Source organism: Larus michahellis, chromosome 1, assembly GCF_964199755.1.
Source record: "Larus michahellis chromosome 1, bLarMic1.1, whole genome shotgun sequence".
In the NCBI taxonomy this organism is placed as follows: domain Eukaryota; kingdom Metazoa; phylum Chordata; class Aves; order Charadriiformes; family Laridae; genus Larus; species Larus michahellis.
Window position 1 is genome coordinate 148,362,854 of NC_133896.1, and position 20,562 is coordinate 148,383,415.

General features: G+C 38.9%; 1 protein-coding gene across 6 annotated transcripts in view; it reads right to left on the reverse strand.

Annotated features, from left to right (window-relative positions):
- Window positions 1-20,562, reverse strand: part of LOC141751271 (cohesin subunit SA-2-like) — a 64,966-nt gene that overhangs the window by 28,100 nt on the left and 16,304 nt on the right. For all 6 annotated transcript variants that reach the window (XR_012589940.1, XM_074607771.1, XM_074607759.1 and 3 more), the window contains 7 exons: window positions 20,329-20,533; window positions 19,087-19,238; window positions 17,725-17,798; window positions 17,223-17,346; window positions 12,049-12,147; window positions 9,926-10,005; window positions 529-636 (listed from right to left, as the gene is read on the reverse strand). Coding sequence is in view for 5 of the 6 variants with exons in the window: in XM_074607771.1 (XP_074463872.1) it covers window positions 529-636; window positions 9,926-10,005; window positions 12,049-12,147; window positions 17,223-17,346; window positions 17,725-17,798; window positions 19,087-19,238; window positions 20,329-20,533 (842 nt within the window). In the remaining variant the exon portion in view is untranslated. The remainder of the gene's footprint in view (window positions 1-528; window positions 637-9,925; window positions 10,006-12,048; window positions 12,148-17,222; window positions 17,347-17,724; window positions 17,799-19,086; window positions 19,239-20,328; window positions 20,534-20,562) is intronic.

Sequence of the window (20,562 nt, forward strand, 5' to 3'; positions counted from 1 at the left end):
GAAGATAAACCCTGTACTTCATTAACCTGACAGAAAATTGGGAGGGCTTTTTAATCTGCTGCATCTCTCATTATTCAAAGCCTTTACAATGTATAAGGCAACTTCCAAAGGGAGAAGAGGAAGCCATTTTTGTGATTAATCACCAAAGCTACAGAAATCCAGCAGATGCCAGGTGATGAATTAGCTTGTAAGACGCAAAGCAACAGGAAAAGAAAGTAGAAAGAAAGGAGGTATGCTCTCAGCATAGCATGGCATCTATGGATCAGAGAGTTGTTTCATATTCTCTATGTTAGTCTTGCAACTTTTTCACACCTATTGTGCCAGGGCTGTACAGGGGAACAAATGATTACCCCCCTAGACAGTGTTTCTCTTCTGATTCAGCAGAAGAAAGCACATCTACTATCCTCACGGTACGCGCTTCCAGCAGAAAAATGAATGCTTAATGTCCCTCTTAAATAAATCCACCTTCATTCTGAAACAAATGAGAACATGCAAGAAGTAGGCACGCAAGGAGGCAGGCAGAGATACCTTTTATAAAGGAATTCCCCAGCTGCTACTGCAAGCGGACGGTGTGTGGTATAAACAAACTGGTATAACGTTTCACAGTCTTCAGCTGATAACGCATCCTCACAGTTCCTAGGCAAAAATAACAACGGAAGTTATAGTTCAGGTTTATCTGCAAAGAATATTATGAATGCTATGTCCAGCTTTTACTAGACCTGATTCCCCATAGCCGTACAACTTGCTTACATAGCTAAATTTTTGTAGGACATATCTAAAAACACTATCAAACAAAACTGGCAGCATTCTTTTACTCACTGGGTAGAGAAACAGAGGTCTGTGCAAGCCATGATGAATCAGGCTCACTGCATGGATATGAACATTACTTTAAAGTATAATTAAGGTTCATTAGTGCTGACGTTAAAAAGAGTAATAGTAACAAAATCGGAAAATCATGCCTCTACTTTACGCTTAGATGTTCACCATAGAAGTTAATAAACAAGAAGCCACTTTCATTTTGCAGTACAAATTCTTTTTAAATGATTTATTATGGTATTTTAGGTATGGATAGGTATTTTAAAACCTATATTCTCTTACACTAGGCTTATATAGTTACATGTAAAAAGAAATCAAAACACATTCTTGATAGCATGCTTATGACTGTGACCTTTCTGCACAAACACACTCAAAGTCACAATTTTTTCATTCAGCTACACATCTTGAGAATACCAGAAACATCAAACACTCTGCGAGAGGTAGATATTGTATCAATATCGACCTTTTACAAACAGGAAACTGAAGCATCAAGGTTGAATAACCCACTGAAGAGACAGCAGAGGAGTGAAGCCCAAAGGAAAGATTACAGTTTCAAAATGCCTGCTTCTTACTGTCACAGTGATGTCATTGGACTAAGCTACTTCAGGGAATGAAAGAGCAACATATGAGATCCTTACGCTTACTGTAGCCAGGTGAGGGGAAAGGTTTTTTATTTAGTACTGCACTCAATCCTCAGGTAGTAACAGTTTAAAAACCATCTACAGCTGTGGTCCAATACCTTCGCTAAAACTGAGGATTCATGCTCTTCATTTGCTGGGAGTAATGTCTTACAAAAATTAGCAGCCCTTGCTGCACTTGCCTATTTGTCTCCAAACCCATTGCATCCTTTAGCATCCTCACAAATCACAAATATCCAATGCATCCTCCACCCGGACTGAAAAAAGTGAGCTCATCTTAGGTGACAGTATCACTGGAGCGTCCATCCCAAATATTTTTTAGCACCGTCTGGCATTTACAATCAGGATGGGAGTAAGGGGAAGACAGCACTCGTTTCTCAAAGCCAATAGAAGTTGACACCCCATGAATTTTTGCTTTACAAAGTATTTAGTCGTTTATCATTTGAATTTTTCACATTTTTCCATGGTTGCTTACAATGGTCACTGGAACAGTAAAAAGATCTCTAAATGGAAGTGATGATGGTGCATCTCCAAGTGATGGGTCAGTCTGTCAAGATAATGCTTGCCCTCAGCCAGAGCATTTGGGCAGGTTTTGGTGGCCTCTTTTAACATGCAATTCCCTTGAATATATACTCGCAGTAATAGGACATACAGAAAGTGCTCTGAGCATATATACCATGAAATCAGCATAAAGGAAAATATTTATGTGACTCTTATTCAGCCATCTACAGAACTAGGGAAACAGAGTAAAAATGCGTTTATTGAAGTTAAACAGTAAGAAGTTGAAAGAGGTAATGTGGTGCATCAGAGTGTATGAATAGCGTTGGTGTGTCCTGTAAAGCCATGAAGTATCAAATTTATTAAACTTCTACAGGTTTAACAAGTGAGAGTAAAACAAAGACTGACAACGAATTGCATTTACAGGAGTAAAAATACATGGTATAGCAAGTCTTTACATTAAAAGGCTACGGGGAATTTACTGAGATAAACCAGCAGTCTGACAAGGTTTCTTTCATTCTTTTTAATGTCAATCTATATTCAGTTCTTTTAATGCACCAGTTTCTATGAAGCTGCCCTTGTCATTTTATCTTTATATTTTTTCAAAAAACTGTGGACATCTTGAAAAAAGAAGAAATTTCTGTAGAAACATACTATGATCTAGAGTGGGCCAACATAGAATCACAGAAAAGCTGAGGATGGACCACCCCTCTGGAGATCATCTAGTCCAAACCCCTGCTCAGAGAAGGATCGGCTAAAGCAGTTTGTGTCCAATACCTACAAAATCAGAGACTCCACAACTTCTCTAGCAACCTGTTCCAGTATTGGACCACCCCCACAGTAAAAAACTTCTTTCTTATGCTTAAATGGAGTTTCCTGTATGTACACGCCAGTCGCATGTACGCTTTTTTTATATTTGAATTTTTTATTGTTTATATTTCAGGTTTTTTCTTCCTAGCACATTTACGGAAAATAGTGTATGCAATACTTATGTGTCTCTATTTTTAAAAAAAATCCTTGCCTGAATTGTTCAAAGAGCTCAGCCACATGCCTGCCCTCTCTTTGTGTAGAAATTAAGGACTCTATCTTTCCAGTACAAATGAAACTGCCTTTCCTCAGGCATTTCCTTTCCTTAGGAAAGGGCCTGGGGGTGCTGATAAACAACAAGTTGAACATGAACCAGCACTGTGCCCTTCCAGCAAAGAAAGCTAATGGTACCCTGGGCTGCATTAGGAGGAGTGTTGCCAGCAGGCCAAGGGAGGTGATCCTTCCCCTATACTCAGCACTGGTGAAGTCACACCTGGAGTGCTGGGTCCAGTGCTGGGCTCCCCAGTATGGGAAACATGGACCTACTGGAGGGAGTCCAATGAAGAGCTACAAAGATTATTAAGGGACTGGAGCATCTCTCCTATGAGGAAGGGTGAGAAAGCTGGGACTGTTCAGCTTGGAGAAGAGAAGGCTCAGGGGGAAACTTATCGCTGTGTATTAAGTACCTGAAGGGATGGTGTAAAGATGAGCCATGCTCTGCTCAGTGACAGGACCAGAGGCAACAGGCACAAACTGAAACACAGGAGGTTTCCTCTGAACATCAGAAAACACATTTTTACTGTGAGGGTGACCGAGCACTGGCACAGGCTACCCAGAGAGGTTGTGGAGTCTCCATCGCTGGAGGTATTCAAAAGCCATCTGGATGTAGTCCTGGACAACCGGCTCTAGGTGGCCCTGACTGAACAGGGGGATTGGACCAGATGACCTCCAGAGGTCCCTTCTAACTTCAACCATTCTGTGATTCTGAAATCCTAACCTCCTTGTTTTTAAATTTTTTCAAAGAGGATAGGAATTTGCCCAGTTACGTTAATCTATAGCAGTGGCATTTCCTCCCTCCTCAAGACAAGAGTAGGTCAGATGCAATAGCTCCGGCCATGTACGAAGCACTCCCTAATAACACAGGAGCAAAGGAGGGGAAAACAACCCATTTTCTTTGCAGCACAGGCTGACAGACACTCAGGACACCACTTGAGCACCTGATCTTTTTTTTTTTTTTTCCTTTTTCTTCCTTTCTTGAATGGAAGGGAATATCTGTTTGAACTACTACTACTTTTCACATGCTGCTTAACCACTACTCTCCATGATACAATGAGGTTTATGCTCATAATTCCCACTCAAATGAGTGCTTAAGTGCTCTGAAAGTAGCAGCACTTGTCTACACCTAGTAGTAGTACTACACACTACTACTGCCACAGTAAATGGGTGCCTTTCTTTTTTTACATACATAAGCCAATCATCAAACGTTCAAAGAATACTTCAAATAGAGCAATAATACCGCTGCAAATTTACAGCTTGCAGAATGCCAAGCAACAGATAAAGGTTAAGCCCGAAGTGCCTGCCAGTGTTTAGGTGCCTAAAAATAAGCAGGCATGGCCTTCCACATACCGATGTCATGACATACCATTTTCTCTGCACTTCAGTGTGAGCATGTCATGAAGAAGAAGTTGGGATATTCTAGGGGGAGATCACAGACCCATTCTGTTCTGCATATGGCACCAGTTGAAAGATTTCATATCTTGCTTTTTGTTCCATTTTAATGTATGCAAGAGACATTACTGCTGGAGTCGCCTCCCTTGGTCCGTGCTATTGCTTATGCTAACAATAACCATCAAAATCACAACAGTAATATAAAAATACACCTGATGCACTTTTCAGTTTTGCCACCTTATTCTTTTTGGTTTTAATACTGTGCAGGGAAAGATTTGGCACAATGTTACAGAGACATTCGTAATCCAAGGTACAGCATCTCAATCAAAAAAAAAAATCTGTTAATTTTGCATTTAAAATTAATTCAAGTTAAACACCCAGATTTGTGCACTAAGCACTATCAACCAAAAAACTATATGTTGAAAGTATTCTAATGTCTGAGATAAAATTTTTAAGTAGAAAAATCAGCTAATCTGTTGTTATCTCCCTCTTTCTACCCTGCTGTCATTGCAGGTATTTCAGAGACACTTTGGTGATCAGAAAGAGATGATAACATGGTTGCCACTACAGTGTAACGAGAGTCCTTTCCCACCCACTTTAAAATAGGGTTAGCATATTGCAACACACTGTGATTCTATGATTATGCTGTGACAATGCAGGAAGATGCACATTAGACAGATGCTGTATGGTGTGCTGTTTTGGTTAGGAAACATAACCCTAGGAGACATGCAATTATTTGTTCTTGTTAATTCTTCAGACAGGAAAAATAAGATTTCAGAATAGATCTCAAGGTTCTTGAATAAAGGTGCATGATGGCAGAAAATTACTGAAGGAAACTTCCACGAAAGCATAAACCTGAGAGGATAGAAAAGAGGAAAAGACAGAGAAGAAAGCACATGCCTTTGCTCTATTTCGGTCTTTCACTTTTGCTTTGTTTGGAATAGGCTTGACAAAGCAGTACCGTAACTCCACAGGAACAGGAGTGTGGTGGACCTGAAGGAATCACGGAGGAGCTGTGAAGAGCTCCATGGCGCTCCCTATTGATGGTAACTAACCTGCTACAACCAAGCTCCTGATGCAAGAAATCACAACTGTGCAGTGTAATTTGCTTCACTACTTCACACGCTACTTCTATCAACTTCAAGATAACTTTTCTTTATTTTTCCTAACAGGCACAGAACAAGACAAAGGTGGATAATTTCCTTATTTGTATGCAGAGCATGTCTCTCTCCAATTTATTTTTTTACAACCCCATGAAAACACTTTTTATAATAGCATTTAAGCCTTCAATAAACTGAACTGTTTTTCTGCACAATGGTCTGTCTGAATAACCTTGCTACATACAGTGCATTTGCCTAACAAATGTCCACTTCTCCTCCGAAGTCCATGGCTTAGCTATGAAATAACACTACAGAATGACAGAGTTCAGCTCTCTGCTGACACTGAATTACTTGTCACAGGACCGCTACATCTAGCACTTGAAGCAGTAACACATAATATATTATTTGTCGTGGCATCCTTTGCCAAATCCAGTTTTGAAGTTTCTCCTACAGCGTAGCCCCCCGTCTCCAAACTAAAACATTCTTCCCAGTCTAGATGAGAATCGGAAGGGAGACTTAAGGTTTTTAACCACAACAGTCATGTACCCCTACTTCACTTGCATCTCCTGTGCTAAGCAGGACACTGGGAACATATAAGCCTTAGTTTCTTGACTTATAAGTTGGATTAACTCTACTGACCATTGCCGAAGCACTCTGGTGCTTTGGAGAATTAGCGTATTTATCAGCTCTGTTAAATAGTTTTCAAACTATTTATGTGAAGTCCTCAATGCGTGCAATATACTCACAGTTCTCACTAATGTAGCTCTGCCAGATTTCAAACTTGGAAGTTTTGTGATTAAAACTCAGTTTAATTTCTAGTTACGTTTAGCTAATGCAATACAAAGTAATTTCTCCCATTGCTATTTACATATTTAAGCTACTTGTAGATTTGTGCCCATACCTGCACCACCTGTAACCTTTCCTCATTCATCTACTACAGATACCTAATTACTTTTGCTGCTCTTTTCCAAAATTCCTCTACTTTTTCAGGTAGTTAAGCACACAAAAATGAACAGAATTATTTGGCAGTAGGCACACTAAACTAATTTGGCTCCTAAAGAGCAATGTTTTCAGTAAGATTCCTTGGTTTCTCATTGTCGCTCATGTTTTCTCCCTCTTTATTTCCTTCCTAGCTCTATTCCCTCTCAGATCCTTTGCAACATTAATGCTAACAATTATGCATAATTCAGTAGCATTAATAATTTCTATTATGCTAAAATTCATAGGCTCATTTCAGTTTGAGGATTGCTTCATGCTGTGCAAAAATAGAAATCCACTAGCCCAAAGACCTTGGCATTCAATTGAGACAACATGCAACAAATAGGAAGAAAAAAAATCCCAGCTCACAGAGATAGACAAGATGAAAATACCAATACGGATATGAAAAAACAGGTATGTGCATAGCAAGAGGGTTTTGAGTCAGCACTGGAATATTTTTTTAATAATTCAACACATTTAAGTGAAATGAAAAGACCAGCGTTTTCACTGCCTCTCTAGCAAGATAGAGAATGTAAAGGCCAGCATAGCAGTTTTATGGGCCAGTAGCACGCAGAGTAGTCAACGTCCACAGGACTGGAATGCAGTGATGGTTAAGAGATGGTCAAAGCTGAGCAGTTACTAACATACATGGAGCACAGCTCCACTGCCACCATAAAACATGACAAAAATAATTAACTGGCAACGAGATCTTGCTGCACTACTCACCCAAAAGACAATTATGGAAGCCAGTAAGAGAACATTACTTACACAGTAAATTTTCCCCAAGAAAGTCACAGAGCACCCAACAGACTAACTGGAGGAAAAAAATTACTCCTGGCCTTGTTTCTTGCCAACACGCCATGAAACAACAAAAGACTTATTCCAAGATTAGAGACTTGTTCTAGAGGTCAGTACTTGACCAGTTAAGATTATATTATTTGTTAAAAGTAATCCATGATTCCAAATCAAGTATAGGGAGTTCATGAGACAGAGGTTTTTGCCAGTAGCTTTAAAAATGGAAACTTCATCTGAAAGGTCTTTTAGGCCTCACTAGAAATACAAGTTGGGCAACTAGAATTCAGTTGCCAAGTTTGCAGATGACAAAAATGAGCCATCCACAGAGAAGCCGATACGGCATCACACTAGCAGCAAAAAAAACCTTATTACATCAATGTATACAAATAGAAGAGCCATATATACAAGCTGTTATTTATTATTCTTTAGAGGCAGCGCAGTTGCTGTCCCCAACACTATTTCATGCTTTACTACATGTATCAAGCAGCATTACTGCTCAATATCCAGATACTAGTTACGAGCTATAAGACACACCTATTTGAGACAGATGGGCCCTGAAACTTCTTTGCCTCTGTAATGCCAGCAGCAAGTCCTTTCTGACACTATTGTACGTACAGAGGCATAAGCTTTTCCCCTGCTAGAAAAGCATCTTGATGCAGGTTCCTATTAAGAAGTCTGTACATGTGACTGACTGTGTTGTCTGCTTTCTCTTCGTACAGGTTTTATAGACTGGTCAGTACTAGTCTTATCAAAGAGAAAAGCTGTCATTGAATTTGCTTATTGAGTCCCCAGTTCCCACTTTCATCACACCAATAACGAAGCCAAATCAGCAAGGCTCAGAGCAACTGGGGGGGAGGGAGGCAAGAAGAGGATGGCTACACAACAGATGAGCAAAAGGAGAGAGAAGCATGTATTTGCTAGGCCTCCACACAGCCTAATTAAAAACAATTTCAAAATGTATTCATTTAACTTATGAAAACTACATTTTATGATGGAAAAATGTCATTCAGAAAACTTTAGAAGGCATTTATTCACACTGGAAATCATATTTAAGAAAAATTAGGAAACAATTGCTTCAGGGAAAAAGAAACATTGATCAAACTTTTATAGCTGCAGTTTGCATTAATGAGAACACGATCCTTTATAATAAAGCCTGAGATGATAAACAGCTGCAGTGCCAATATAGCACTTGTTAGTTCAGATACAGAACAAGGGCAGCCATAACTGGCGTACAGCATCTTTGTACTTTGACAATGGTGGGCTGCTCCTCCTAGCACAGGGACACGTTATACACATAGACACAGCATTGTGCTTTGTTTCAATAGCTACACACCACAGAGAAGCAAGGGATGCAGGAATGGACATTGTAAACACAAAAACAATATAATCCTAGCTACTAGTAGTGAGGCCCAAACAATGGTACTCCCTTCAGAAAAGCATGCTCTGCTTACAGCCTCATACTCTGTTCTGGTGCGTACGTTGAAGTAGGTTTCGAGAAATGCCACTCAAATCGATGGACGTGAAATGAGAAAAGAGTGAGTCTAGACTATAAAGGAGCACTTCAACATAAAAACGTACTTGAAATTTAATGTGAATACCTTAATTAATATATGAATAGAACACCATATTTTTTGGTCTGTTAAGGTCTCCATCCTTATATAGCAATGATCAATATTTCTGGCTTAAACAGAAAAGCAAATCCCACAAGACTATTGGATGATGCACCACACTGTACATGGAGGTAAGCACCTGCAACTGCAGAATTCAGCTTATACCCTGAGACAGAAGAGACACTTATTGAGTCCTAACATCTCAAGAGTGTTAACAATGAAATGCAGTGAGTTTTTTATTCTTATTTTGCATTGAAAAGGGGGGACAGATAATTTATTCTTCACATATTTTGCAAATAAACTTATTTTTAAAATAAACATGCTGCTCAAGGATGTATCAGAATAGGTTTCATATACTTGTGTAACGTTAGTCTAGTTTTTCCCCACGCTTTTAGCTTGCCACTATCCAAACCTATGGCTGGCGAGTAATTTCCCAACAAAACAACTCTTCTGTTAGTTTTCCACTTCAGCAAAAACAAGGTATCGTACACTTGCTCATTTCCTGTCAGTCAGTCTGCTGCGGGCTCAATAGCTCCCAGGTTCTCTGCCATGGAGCCAAGAATCTGGAAGTCCAAATTCCAGCAACAACCTCAAAGCTCAAGGCTTCCTGAATCAGGTGGGGAGACAGAGAAGATGGCAGAGTTCCCTGAGGTTCTGGTCAAGACCTGGCAAGCCAGGGACAGAAGACTCCTCGGTGGGGACTTCTGCCAAGACAGGCAGATGCTCTATATGAGAAAAGCCAAAATGAAAATGCTGTGGAATTTCCTTTCAGAGGGAAGTATAAAGATATAAAAATGTAGTTTTCATGCTGAATCTCAGCACATGAGTTTTCTTAACGTTGGTGCTTCCCACAGAAAGAAAATGTCACATCTTGAGCAGCTTTATCTGTAACTTATACCCTGCTAGGAGCAATTGTTTCCCGGCATGTAACTGATTACAGGAAGATTCATCAGGATTGTACCTGGATCTTGTTGCCATTAAAACAATACAGTAAATTAAAAAAGAAATTATTTACTGTGACATAAGCATCAAGAGTTTCATGGCTTGAACTGCTACTTCATGGTCCTTGTCCAGAGGCATGGACACAATTCGATCCTAATGGATGTAAAATGACAATAAAAAGATGTAACATGGTTTGTTCTCAATAAACACATATTTTTGCTACAGCTAGATCATCTACACTAGTGGAGCAGAGATTTATTTTTATTTCAGTAGCTATTTCCTAAGAGACGTAAGGCAACTTGATTACTACCAAGTAGTTCCCCAGCCCCTGAAAATTAACAGCATGTTAATTTTTTAACTGAATTAATCATGCAGTAATATGATATTTTTATAGATGTAATGTATGCGTTCACAAGAAATCAACTACAGTCTACAAATTAAAAGTGACTGACATCTTGTTTCTAAGATGTTACTACTGGCATTTCAGTATGTTAAATGAAGGTAAGCCTCAAATTACAAGCATTATATAATCAGTTTCTCCCATCAACAATAAAGTGAGTGTACCTACACATTACAGAAGCCAGTGCCTTGCTGGAAAGACAATTTGGACTTGAGTCATAAAAGCACTTTGTGGAATAGCAGTAATACCCCTGACCTCCAGAATTAATACTATCGTAACTTGGTACACACGCAAACACCTCAGAAAACAGTGGAAATTTTCCTGTCCCATGTACCCAAGAACTCGCACTCCTCAGTGCGGTCTACATCTTTAAAGCATATTAAACCTTTGGACTTGCTTGCCTGGGGACTAACAGCTTTCTCACTGAACGTATCCTTTCTAAGTCTCTAGATTCATTTTACTTTGCACCTTCCTTTTTCTCACAACCCAGCTGCAAGGTGTGGAAGTCCATGAATCCTGAGTTCGAACACTAAAGGGTAACAGAGGGAGCATGTGAAACTCCTGCTTATGGGAAATGGATTGATGGTTATATGATTGCATTTCCCATCACTAAGAAATCATTATTTAAGCTTTGAAAGACTCCAGATCAGTCTGTACTTTATGTGTAGCTGTTTGGGTTTCTTTTGTTTAGACGGGAAGGAGTTGTTGTGTTTGTGTTGGGTTTTTTGACTGGGAGATGGAGTTTGCAATAATACATTTACATGTCATCCTCCACACGGAGAGACACTGCAGTACAGACTGGCGCTATTTCATCAGTCTGTGAATACCAATCTTGCAGTTGCTTATGCAACCTTCCTTTAATCAGAAGATAAAGGACTATCACAAAGCTGTTTAAAACAGACTCCAAGTTTCAATTGGTTGAATTATTTATTCTTAAGATACCAATATTAATCTGTTTCTTGTTCTTTGAGGATGTGCTATAGGTATTTTTTACCACTAGCAACTGCTTTGACATATAGGTTAGCCCTGCACCTGTTGCAAAAAGAACATGAATTACCACCACATGCAGGCATTGATTATGTACTGATTCAGAGGGACTGACGTATCAATCACAGCACTTTGAGTTTTCTTATTCAAATACCAAAAAGGCCCAGCCCCATTGGGATAGGAGTAGCTGATGAAATCATTACCAAGGGCAGTATCAAAAAAGTAAAGGGCTTACTTCTTAAATGAGTCAGGATGTTGGAATACGATAAAGGCAGTGTACAGGGCCAGTGCAGTCACAGAACAAGCTCTCAAAATTACAGCATATCATCTGACTTGTTCAGAAAGGAGATAAGGGAACCTTCTTCAAGATTCATACTGACATGGTGAATCAATAGAGAGCCATTCCCACATCAGTGTGATATGTGGTCAGCCAATCCAGTATCTACAAGGTTAACCCTTTATTGGGAGCAGCAAAAAAAAAAGGGAACCGTTAGAGTATGAAATTCTTTGTCTTGTGCCAAAGATTCTGTAAAGAAATCTGGGCCGTTCTGGATGACTGGTGGAGATAATTGACCACCGTGCCTGCTAGCACAGTTTTGTGCATGAACTAAAGTGAAACAGAAAATTCCACAGAAAGAGGGATATTTCTCTGCAAAACTCCTTCATCCACTCAGTCAAGTAGGCTGCTCCTGCAGTACTCTAAACTCAGGTCAGTCAAGACAGTGGGGAGATCAGCTCTGATCAAAACATCAGGCCCTGCATATACACCCAACCCAGACTTAAAAAATAGCAAACAGAAATCTATTTACCTTGAATCTGACAGTAAAGAGATCCATCCTGGAAACAAGTTCTTTTCTGCTATAAATTCCCTGCAGTCCCAGAAGACACTTCAACCGCACTTCAGCTTGCTACAAGACAAAGACATCAGCTAAAAGACATGTATCTTTAATTTTATTCACTACTGGCCTGTATATTACTAAATAAGAGTTCTTTGTGGGTGTCTACAGCAGACTACCCAAATACTGACTCATCTTCTTTACTGGTGATATCAGTACCATTTTGTTTGTATGCACGCATGCAGATCTCTCGCTCTCACATACGCGCGCGCGCACACACACACACACACACAGAGGAAGCCTGCAGTGAGTCAAACTTAAAGGTGACATCAAAGTTTGTGTTAGGTTCTCTAAGAGACACAGAAACTCTCACAGGCCTAATAGTTAATAAAAGCAACAGAATGCAAAAGATGCAGGAATTCTGCTATTCACCTGTTAAAGGGACACAAAGACAACACTATGGATGACCTACTTGCTACAATCAGGACTCTTCCATACATCAGACTGTTTGCTTCCTTTCAACATTTGACTCAGACAATTGTTAAACACCAACAAGGACTCCGAGAAATTCTGGTCCAGCAAAAAAATTCCCAGAGGAAGAGGTACATCTCAGAAATGCACTAACTTATCATTGTGGGTTCTCACAGATAGAGTCAAACGTTATGCTTTCTCCCTATTTCTGTTTTACATTAGAACACTGTATTTTGATCATTCTAAGAAGAGAAGGGCTGCTTCGAATTTGGCCTAATTAGTTAACTTAGGCAAAATTTATTTATCCCTGCAAGGTGTTATTTCGTACTATTAGTACTGCTGCTTAATAGATGCTTCAAAAAGAGGACTTTTCCTTATCCAGCTTTTAAATTAGCTTATTCATATTGCTAAAGCTTTCAAATGATAAAGCTTTAAATGTCATTAAAAAAAGTCATTTTGAGCATCTAACATAGAAAAATTGTTACGTTCTGTAAACAATAGTGCTACGGGTATCAGCAGAGATACTTAAGTGAACTGCAGGCTTTGAATCAGTCTTCATATTTCTTCCTTAATTCCTCTTGCTAACAATAGCAGTAAGAATAATCAAGGAAACCCAAGAAAGGCGACCACCTACACATAGGCTATCCATTACTACAAGTTCCTGTTCACCTGCTTAAATGGAAAGCAAAGGATGATTCCCAGCAGCAGGCTTTAGCCAACAGTTTTGCATAAGACAGCTTTTTGCTAGAAATATAAAGTGAAAGATCAATAGGTAACAATGAGTACTGTTCTCAAATCTGTCTGTGACACACCAGCACTACATATTCTATATTGTACTTTAAAATCAAAGGCCTTGTCTGAAAAAGAGACACTCTCACCTTCTGCTTCCTACGGCCACAAGGGCACCACAGCACAGAACCCACAAACAGTCCCAGCGTGGTACCCATCACTGCACGCCGGCACAAACTCAACTCAGCCAATTTCCAGTGAGCCTGGCTTCAGCTGCCCTCAGCATTTCATCACAAGGCTTTGCTTGTGAATAGTGACTGCATTTGTGCTTGTGGAAAAGTTAAAAAAAAGGAAAAGGAAAACAAGGTTGTGATGGTTTGTTGGATGGTCATATAGCCCTTGGCACGCAGCTAGTAATGTCATTTGCATTTGTCAGTCAGGTGGCATTCAAGCGTAGGTCTGCAGATATAAAGTTTAATACATTAAACTACACCACCTGCCTTCTAAGGTATCCTGTTGCCACCCGAAAGCTCTCAGTCATAACCCTTTATGTATATGTTTCTTTTAAGTGTTGAGAAAATTAACTCTAGTAACTAGGAACAAATAACTACTTCTACTATGACTAGTTCTGCTGTTTTCCTATGTTTTCAGCTGCATCTTCTCCCTCTCAACCACCTCTCCTTTTTCTAGATTCATCACTCCTCAGCTTCTTGATCATTCAAGACTCCTTCACATCAGTCTAAAACTATCTCGCCACTTACATTCAGCTCCTTTCAACAGTAACATAGGCAAGTACAAACACCCAGCCACCTACTCCCCTCGCCAGAGCTACCATTCTAATCTTGAGGAAACACCTGCCTGCTTGGTCCTTCAAAGCTGTGACAGAGTGAAGGGGAATTATGGAAGCACATTTTCAGGATACTCTGAACACATGCTGTCCCTCAGCTGTATATTTCGAAGTATAGTATATATTCAAAGTAAGTATATTTCGACCCTGACCTGCAAACAGACTGGCAGAAAACATCAGTAAGACAGTGGGCAGCTCTAGTGACCTCAGAGAGCTCTGCATGGACTCCAGCACTGCTTAGATACATTCAGTTATGAGATTTCAGTCTCACCACTGTCACAGAGATGGAGCCATTCAATAAGGCTTACACATACAGACTGGGACCTGGATGATTTGATGGTGTCATTGGGTCATTTTTTTCTCCTCAACACTCCACAGATAATAAATTGGGAAAGCCAGGTCTACTTCTGAATTACTCCTGAATAGCAAGGACAATCCAGCTCACCTGTCCTGACAAGGTAAAATAATTTAAAAACCTGCTCTCACCTCCAAAAAAAATAAATAAAATTCAGTGCATATGCACAGAGCAGTAAACCACTATGTTAATATGACTATTTGAAGAAAGAAGTATTTCAGAAGTAGCCATAACGATGGGATCAGTTTTTATAGCCATAGTGAATGGGAGGCAAAACTAAAAAAACCTTTCAATTTCCTGAAATTTGACAGGCAGACCACATGGTCAGGACACACAAGTTCATTTCAACAGCAAGTTCCTTTTTCCACAGGATTCCTTTGGATGTTTTTCATAGTCTAATGAGAAAACCTCAACAACTTGCCCTGAAGTTCCCAACAAAGCTAGTCTAACATGATAGGAGGTCCCAGGCGTGGATCTCTGTTGTCTTTGCCTCCCTGTCTGCTGGCTCTGCCTTCTACTTTCCCCATTATTCTTCTTCATTGTCTTGATTTTTCTGGTCTTTAACTCTGAACTTTTACACAGCACTTCCCTTCAACACCTGCTGCTCAGAATTTAGTAGCTATATATTCCTTTGTAAGTACACCAGTGCTTTGTACCTTTGAGCACGAGTTAGGTGCCTGGGTTTCACAAATGCCCTGATGGGTGACTGGGCTTACTTATAACATTGTTCGACTGCACACAGCTGTCAGATTTGGTATCAACTGTTACTTGGTCTTCAAAAATAAAAAGGTTAAATTATTCCTCGCAGATGAACATAAACTACTCAAAAATGTATCTTTATAGCACTGTTCCACAATTCTTACTGGGCCAAAGTAAGATCCTCATATGCAATTTTGAGCATATTACCACTGAATTTGGAACGTCTTCTTGCACCTAGGAAATAATCTTTGACATAAAAATATAATGTTTCATATCAGGGTATAATGGTAAAATGGTATCTCATGGGGAAGAAAGAACGATTATATTCCTATAAAGGAATAAATAATAGGAATAAAAAAAAACTCCAATAAAAGACTTTGAAGACAAAATGTTAATTTTATACTTACTTCCCCCTCCCCTCTCCGCTTTAAAGCCTTCCAAATGACTGAACTTAATCTCTGTTTACAGCACTGTAGATGATCCTGGCCAGGTTTTCCCCCACCATTAGAATACTTTTGTGGTTATTCCACTCTGGGGCCTAAATTATCTGGCAAACTTCTCTACATTATACTCTAAAAGAAAATTGTCTCTGGGAGGTATCAGTTTCTTGCCGCCTACCCCCAACAAGATGGGACAGAAATGCTTATTAAGGAAGAGTAGTGGGAAATAACATTCAGATGTATATAAAAGCACTTCTGCCCCTGTTGCTCCCAAAAATGCCCTGCTCTCATTTTGGAATCAAACAATTTCACAGTGGCTGCAAATCACAAAGCACAGCGGGGACTGCAACCACCAGCAGTGGCACACTACCAGGTCTTGGCCAAATGTGGAATACAGAAGACTTCTCACTTTATCTCACTCTGCTTGCATCTGCATTGCTTTCAGATAATAAGCTTTAGAAAAACCACCATTTCCATCTCCCAATAAATGACAGTGGATGAGCTACGTGCATTAATCAGAGACACCATCTGTTAATTTTCATTGTACAGCACTGGGAATGAAGACACATCATCTTCAAAAATGACTTTTTCTTTTGAGAATTCTCCCAATTGAACATATACTAAAAAGATATTCTGAACAGATAAAAATTTATGCAGGAAAAGGCGACAGTCCTTGATAGATGGGTTGTTCTGAAAATCTAACTACTACCTTTACAGTAAGGGCACAACGCAGGGAAGTAGGAGGCTTTGTGCTCCCCCTCCTGGATTCGTGGTAAACTACAATTTTATTCACAGAACACAAACATTACCTTAAGCTGACACAAAACTGAGGACGTTTCAGAATTTATACAGAAGTTATATACATTTTCAGAGGTGGCCGGCAGAAGTACAGTGTGCCAATTTCGGTATTTAGCCATTCACGATAAATATTCCTATCCCCCTAAAATCTCTCATGCATTTCAGAAGCATGAGAAAAAGCATATTTTTGAGTTACTGTTTTCTTTTGGTTGGGGTTTTTTTTGTTGTTTTATTGAGGGGTTTTGGTTTTTTTTAAACGTGCCTCTACTCAAAAATAAAAAACAAACTTACTATAGGGAAAAGGAAAAAAACCTTCGGGGAAATGACTAGCCTTTCTGTAAATATTTTCTATATCCATGTAATTCCAAATGACAAATGCAACATTGAAGACTATTTTACTATAGGCAATATTTATTTGTTCATTTTTATAATATAAACCAAAATTTTAAATATAGACATCAAACCTGAAAGCAGAATTTTAGTCAACGTTTAACATCGCATGTACTCAAAGGATATAGGCCATTTTACAATTCAGTAATAGCTTCTGATTCAGTAACACAGAAAAAAAATGCACACACAGGGACACATACTGCTACAGAACTGGAAAAAAAAAAAATGTTCTCTGCTACAATGGCTTTAAAAATAAAACCTGAAATGGAGAAGTAAATTCTTTTTTGTACCACCACAATCTTAAATATCTACTCTCAAGAATTTAAATGTTAGGATTCTTTAAAAAAAAAAAAAAAAATTTAAAAAAAATTTTAAAATTCCCATCTGCTGCCCCCAGTAAGAAAAATTAAAACTTTACCTTATCATACAGCATCCACCCAATGTATTTTAAGTAGCTATCATTTAAAAAAGCATCTGGGTATGTTTTAATCCAGCTGCCAATTTCTTCAATGCAAGTTGCTCGGATCTCGGGGATCACATCACTGTGAAATTATAAAATTGTAATATTAATACGTGTATATACAGGTATTACAGGTATCTTCATATTAATGTTCTCAGTCTTCAATCAACAATTAGGCCACTTTTAGGTACAAATGTTTCAGGCAATAATTATTTTTTAATTCTGGAGATGTTTTCAATCACAAATGCACTGCTCTATAGCCAGCAGGAAGAACTTAAGAAACATACTTTTATGAGAGGTCTTTTCATAAACCCAAATCTTTAAAACAATTTAACTGCTACACTTTCCTTGACACCATCAGTGCCTCTAGGATATTTAACTTGATTCTAATACCTGCACAATTTGAGCAAGAGTTTCTTGGGAATGCGGATACACATCGCAGCTTTGTTTTTATTCTTACCGGTAACGGTTTAGAAACGTCCCTTTGAAAATAGCATTCATCATGTTCTGTATCTCCAGAAGCTTATGCTCATACTGAAAAACAAAGAGAACTGAATGTTAATATTGGTCCCACAATTCACTACGCATGAAAAATTTGCATCAGTGCACTTAAAACACTGCCGTGGTGCATATCGCCAGCATTGACACATGCTACCAACAAAAAACAAGTGGTCTGTTCTACACTAGCAATTGGCCTTTTTGTAGCTACATCCTGATGAAAGATTTATCAGCTACCAGCTACTAGCCTGGATAACTGGTACAGCACATAATATGTTTGATATCATGAGTCTTAATCTATCAATACACAGAAAGAAACAGCACAACTACTCAGTAATCTTCACATATAGGTCCAAATTCTCTTTTTATGCACTTGAACAGAGATGGAAGGCAAACAAGGAAATTTTCAAAATGCACCTATTCTGCAATGAGCATGTACTTTAACCAAGCCCTGAAAATCTAGTTGGGAACTTCTGCAAATTTCTAGGCCACTTAAGAACATTCTGTCATCAACAGAATTGGGAAGGGTGACAGGTTTGTTTCCCCCTACCCACAACCCACATATTTCCTCTATTTTTCCCATAAGATCAGACTTATGATGATACTAAAAAACCCTGTCTCACCCAAACACTTCTTCCCACAAAAATGGGGTTGTTTCTATAACAGAGAAGTCCACGGGCATTCAAAGCTCAGAAGAGAAGTAACTGATTCTAAGGTCAGGAGAGAAGGAACTACGCTTGATGTTCATACATCAAGTCACCTCTGCCCTCAAGCCAGAATTATTTCTTACAGTTAAAGGCCTGGCTCTGAGTTGATACAGAGCTGTCTGGCTGAGCAGGGAAGAAATGGCAGAAACTGAACAGCAAGAAAGATACAGGTCATACCTGAAGTTATGACCATTTTTACAATGCATTACTCAGATGACAGCTATCCCGTGTCCTTTTTCGTTCATTGAAATTCAGTTCAAGGACTAACATTTTGGCTTATAATTTGTACAAGCCTATGCAAAACAGCACTCCCACACCACCAGAGCTACTAATGCAATTACACGTGTGTGCAAATCCATATTTGTGTACAGATCAAGGGCTAATGATGTCAATTTAGAGAAGTAATTAGTAGGGCAGACATCACAAGTTAACAGTACATAGGTCAGTTATTACCTTAGTCATTTTTCTACCTCTTAATCTAGCCAGTCACGACCGCTCTGCACCATGCATTAGACAAACATATAAACCTCAAAAAACTGCAGTAACCCAAAAGCAAGCTGTCAGCGATCCCTCTTTTTACATCTTCACACATCTCCCATAGAGAACACCTGCCTAACCTCTTTCCTTTTTCTCTCTAGTTGGTCAAGTCTGTAATTGGTCCTCTTGCCACTTATCCTCTTCTTCTCCACCTCGTATAATCTTTGAGCATTGTGCTTGTTGACATCAAGGTTCAGATATACGCTTACAACTGCTGTCAGAAGTTTCATTGCTAAAAAGGAAACAAACCCAGCATATTTAGTCTAGCTCAGATATACACAGTATAAATACATTCACCACTTTACCACAAAAAGGATATGGTTAGCCAAATCCAGTTTATTACCCAAGCTATGAACATTACTAGATTACAGTAATTTGTTTTAAAATATAGTGTTTATTTTAAAGGCAGACAATAATTTAAAAAAGGAAAATTTAGAAATATTACTGGAGATCTACAGCTTTTGTCCAGAGTTCTAGCCAGAGGTCTCGTCAGAGACATAATTTACTAGACAACTCTCTTATTTTATATAATTTTGATTTTTTCTGCAAAAGAATCTATTGCTGTGGAACAGGTGATTTTTCAGCACCCTCCCCGGGAAAAAAAAAAAAACAAAACCAAAGCCAAACACAACACAACAGTGAAGTTGGACCATAAAAGACTGGGAATCTTAATATTTTACTTGAATTGACAAAAATTCATGTTTCTTTAAGGATCACTAAATTCTGGTTTGCGTAGATTTCACGTGGGGTTTTTAAGCCTTCAAAGCCAACAGTGTGCTTTAGGACAAATTATACTTTAAATATTCTTTGTATGTCTTTAGGGAAAAAAAAAACAACAACAAACTACTAGCTTTAGTATCATCATGCTGCACGAAAAAAAAATTGTTACAAGCAATGTTCTTTTTAGCACAGGTACCGCAAGAACAGCTTTCCAAAGGAAGCTTTCATAGGTGAAGCATTTAATGTAACCTCGTCACATTCATTAGTGGAGGGAGGAAAATAACAAAATAGAAAACTGACTGTGAAAAATGAGTTATTAAAAAAAAAAAAAAATCAGAACACAGCATGCCAGACATTAAACAAATTTTCTTTAGAAAGAAAAAATGGTCTAGACCTATCATACACAAAGCATCCAAGTTTCATTCAGATACACGTGGGAACAAATTATTTATATTACAGTAACGTACATTAGGAGGAAGGCATTGTCAATACATAAGAGAACAACGGCTCCAGTAAAGAGAGCTTTTCAAATTTCGAGCAATTTTGTTTGTACACAAGTCAACAAAACTCATGATCTACAGCAACTCTGTTAGCTATTTTACCTGCTAAAGTGCTCGTGTGTCTAAATGCTCTGACCATGGAGTCTGCTAAGCCTGTAAGGAGCGAGATAATAGTGTCCATCAAGTAGCTATCATATAGGATGCTGCACTGGCACTGTTGGACAAGCACTGCAATGAATTCACAGAAGTTGGCCTTGAACTTCTTCCAATAGGGTCCTGTTCTGATCAGCGGGTAGTCTTCATTGTCCTGCACAAGAAAGAAGAGTCAAGAGAAAA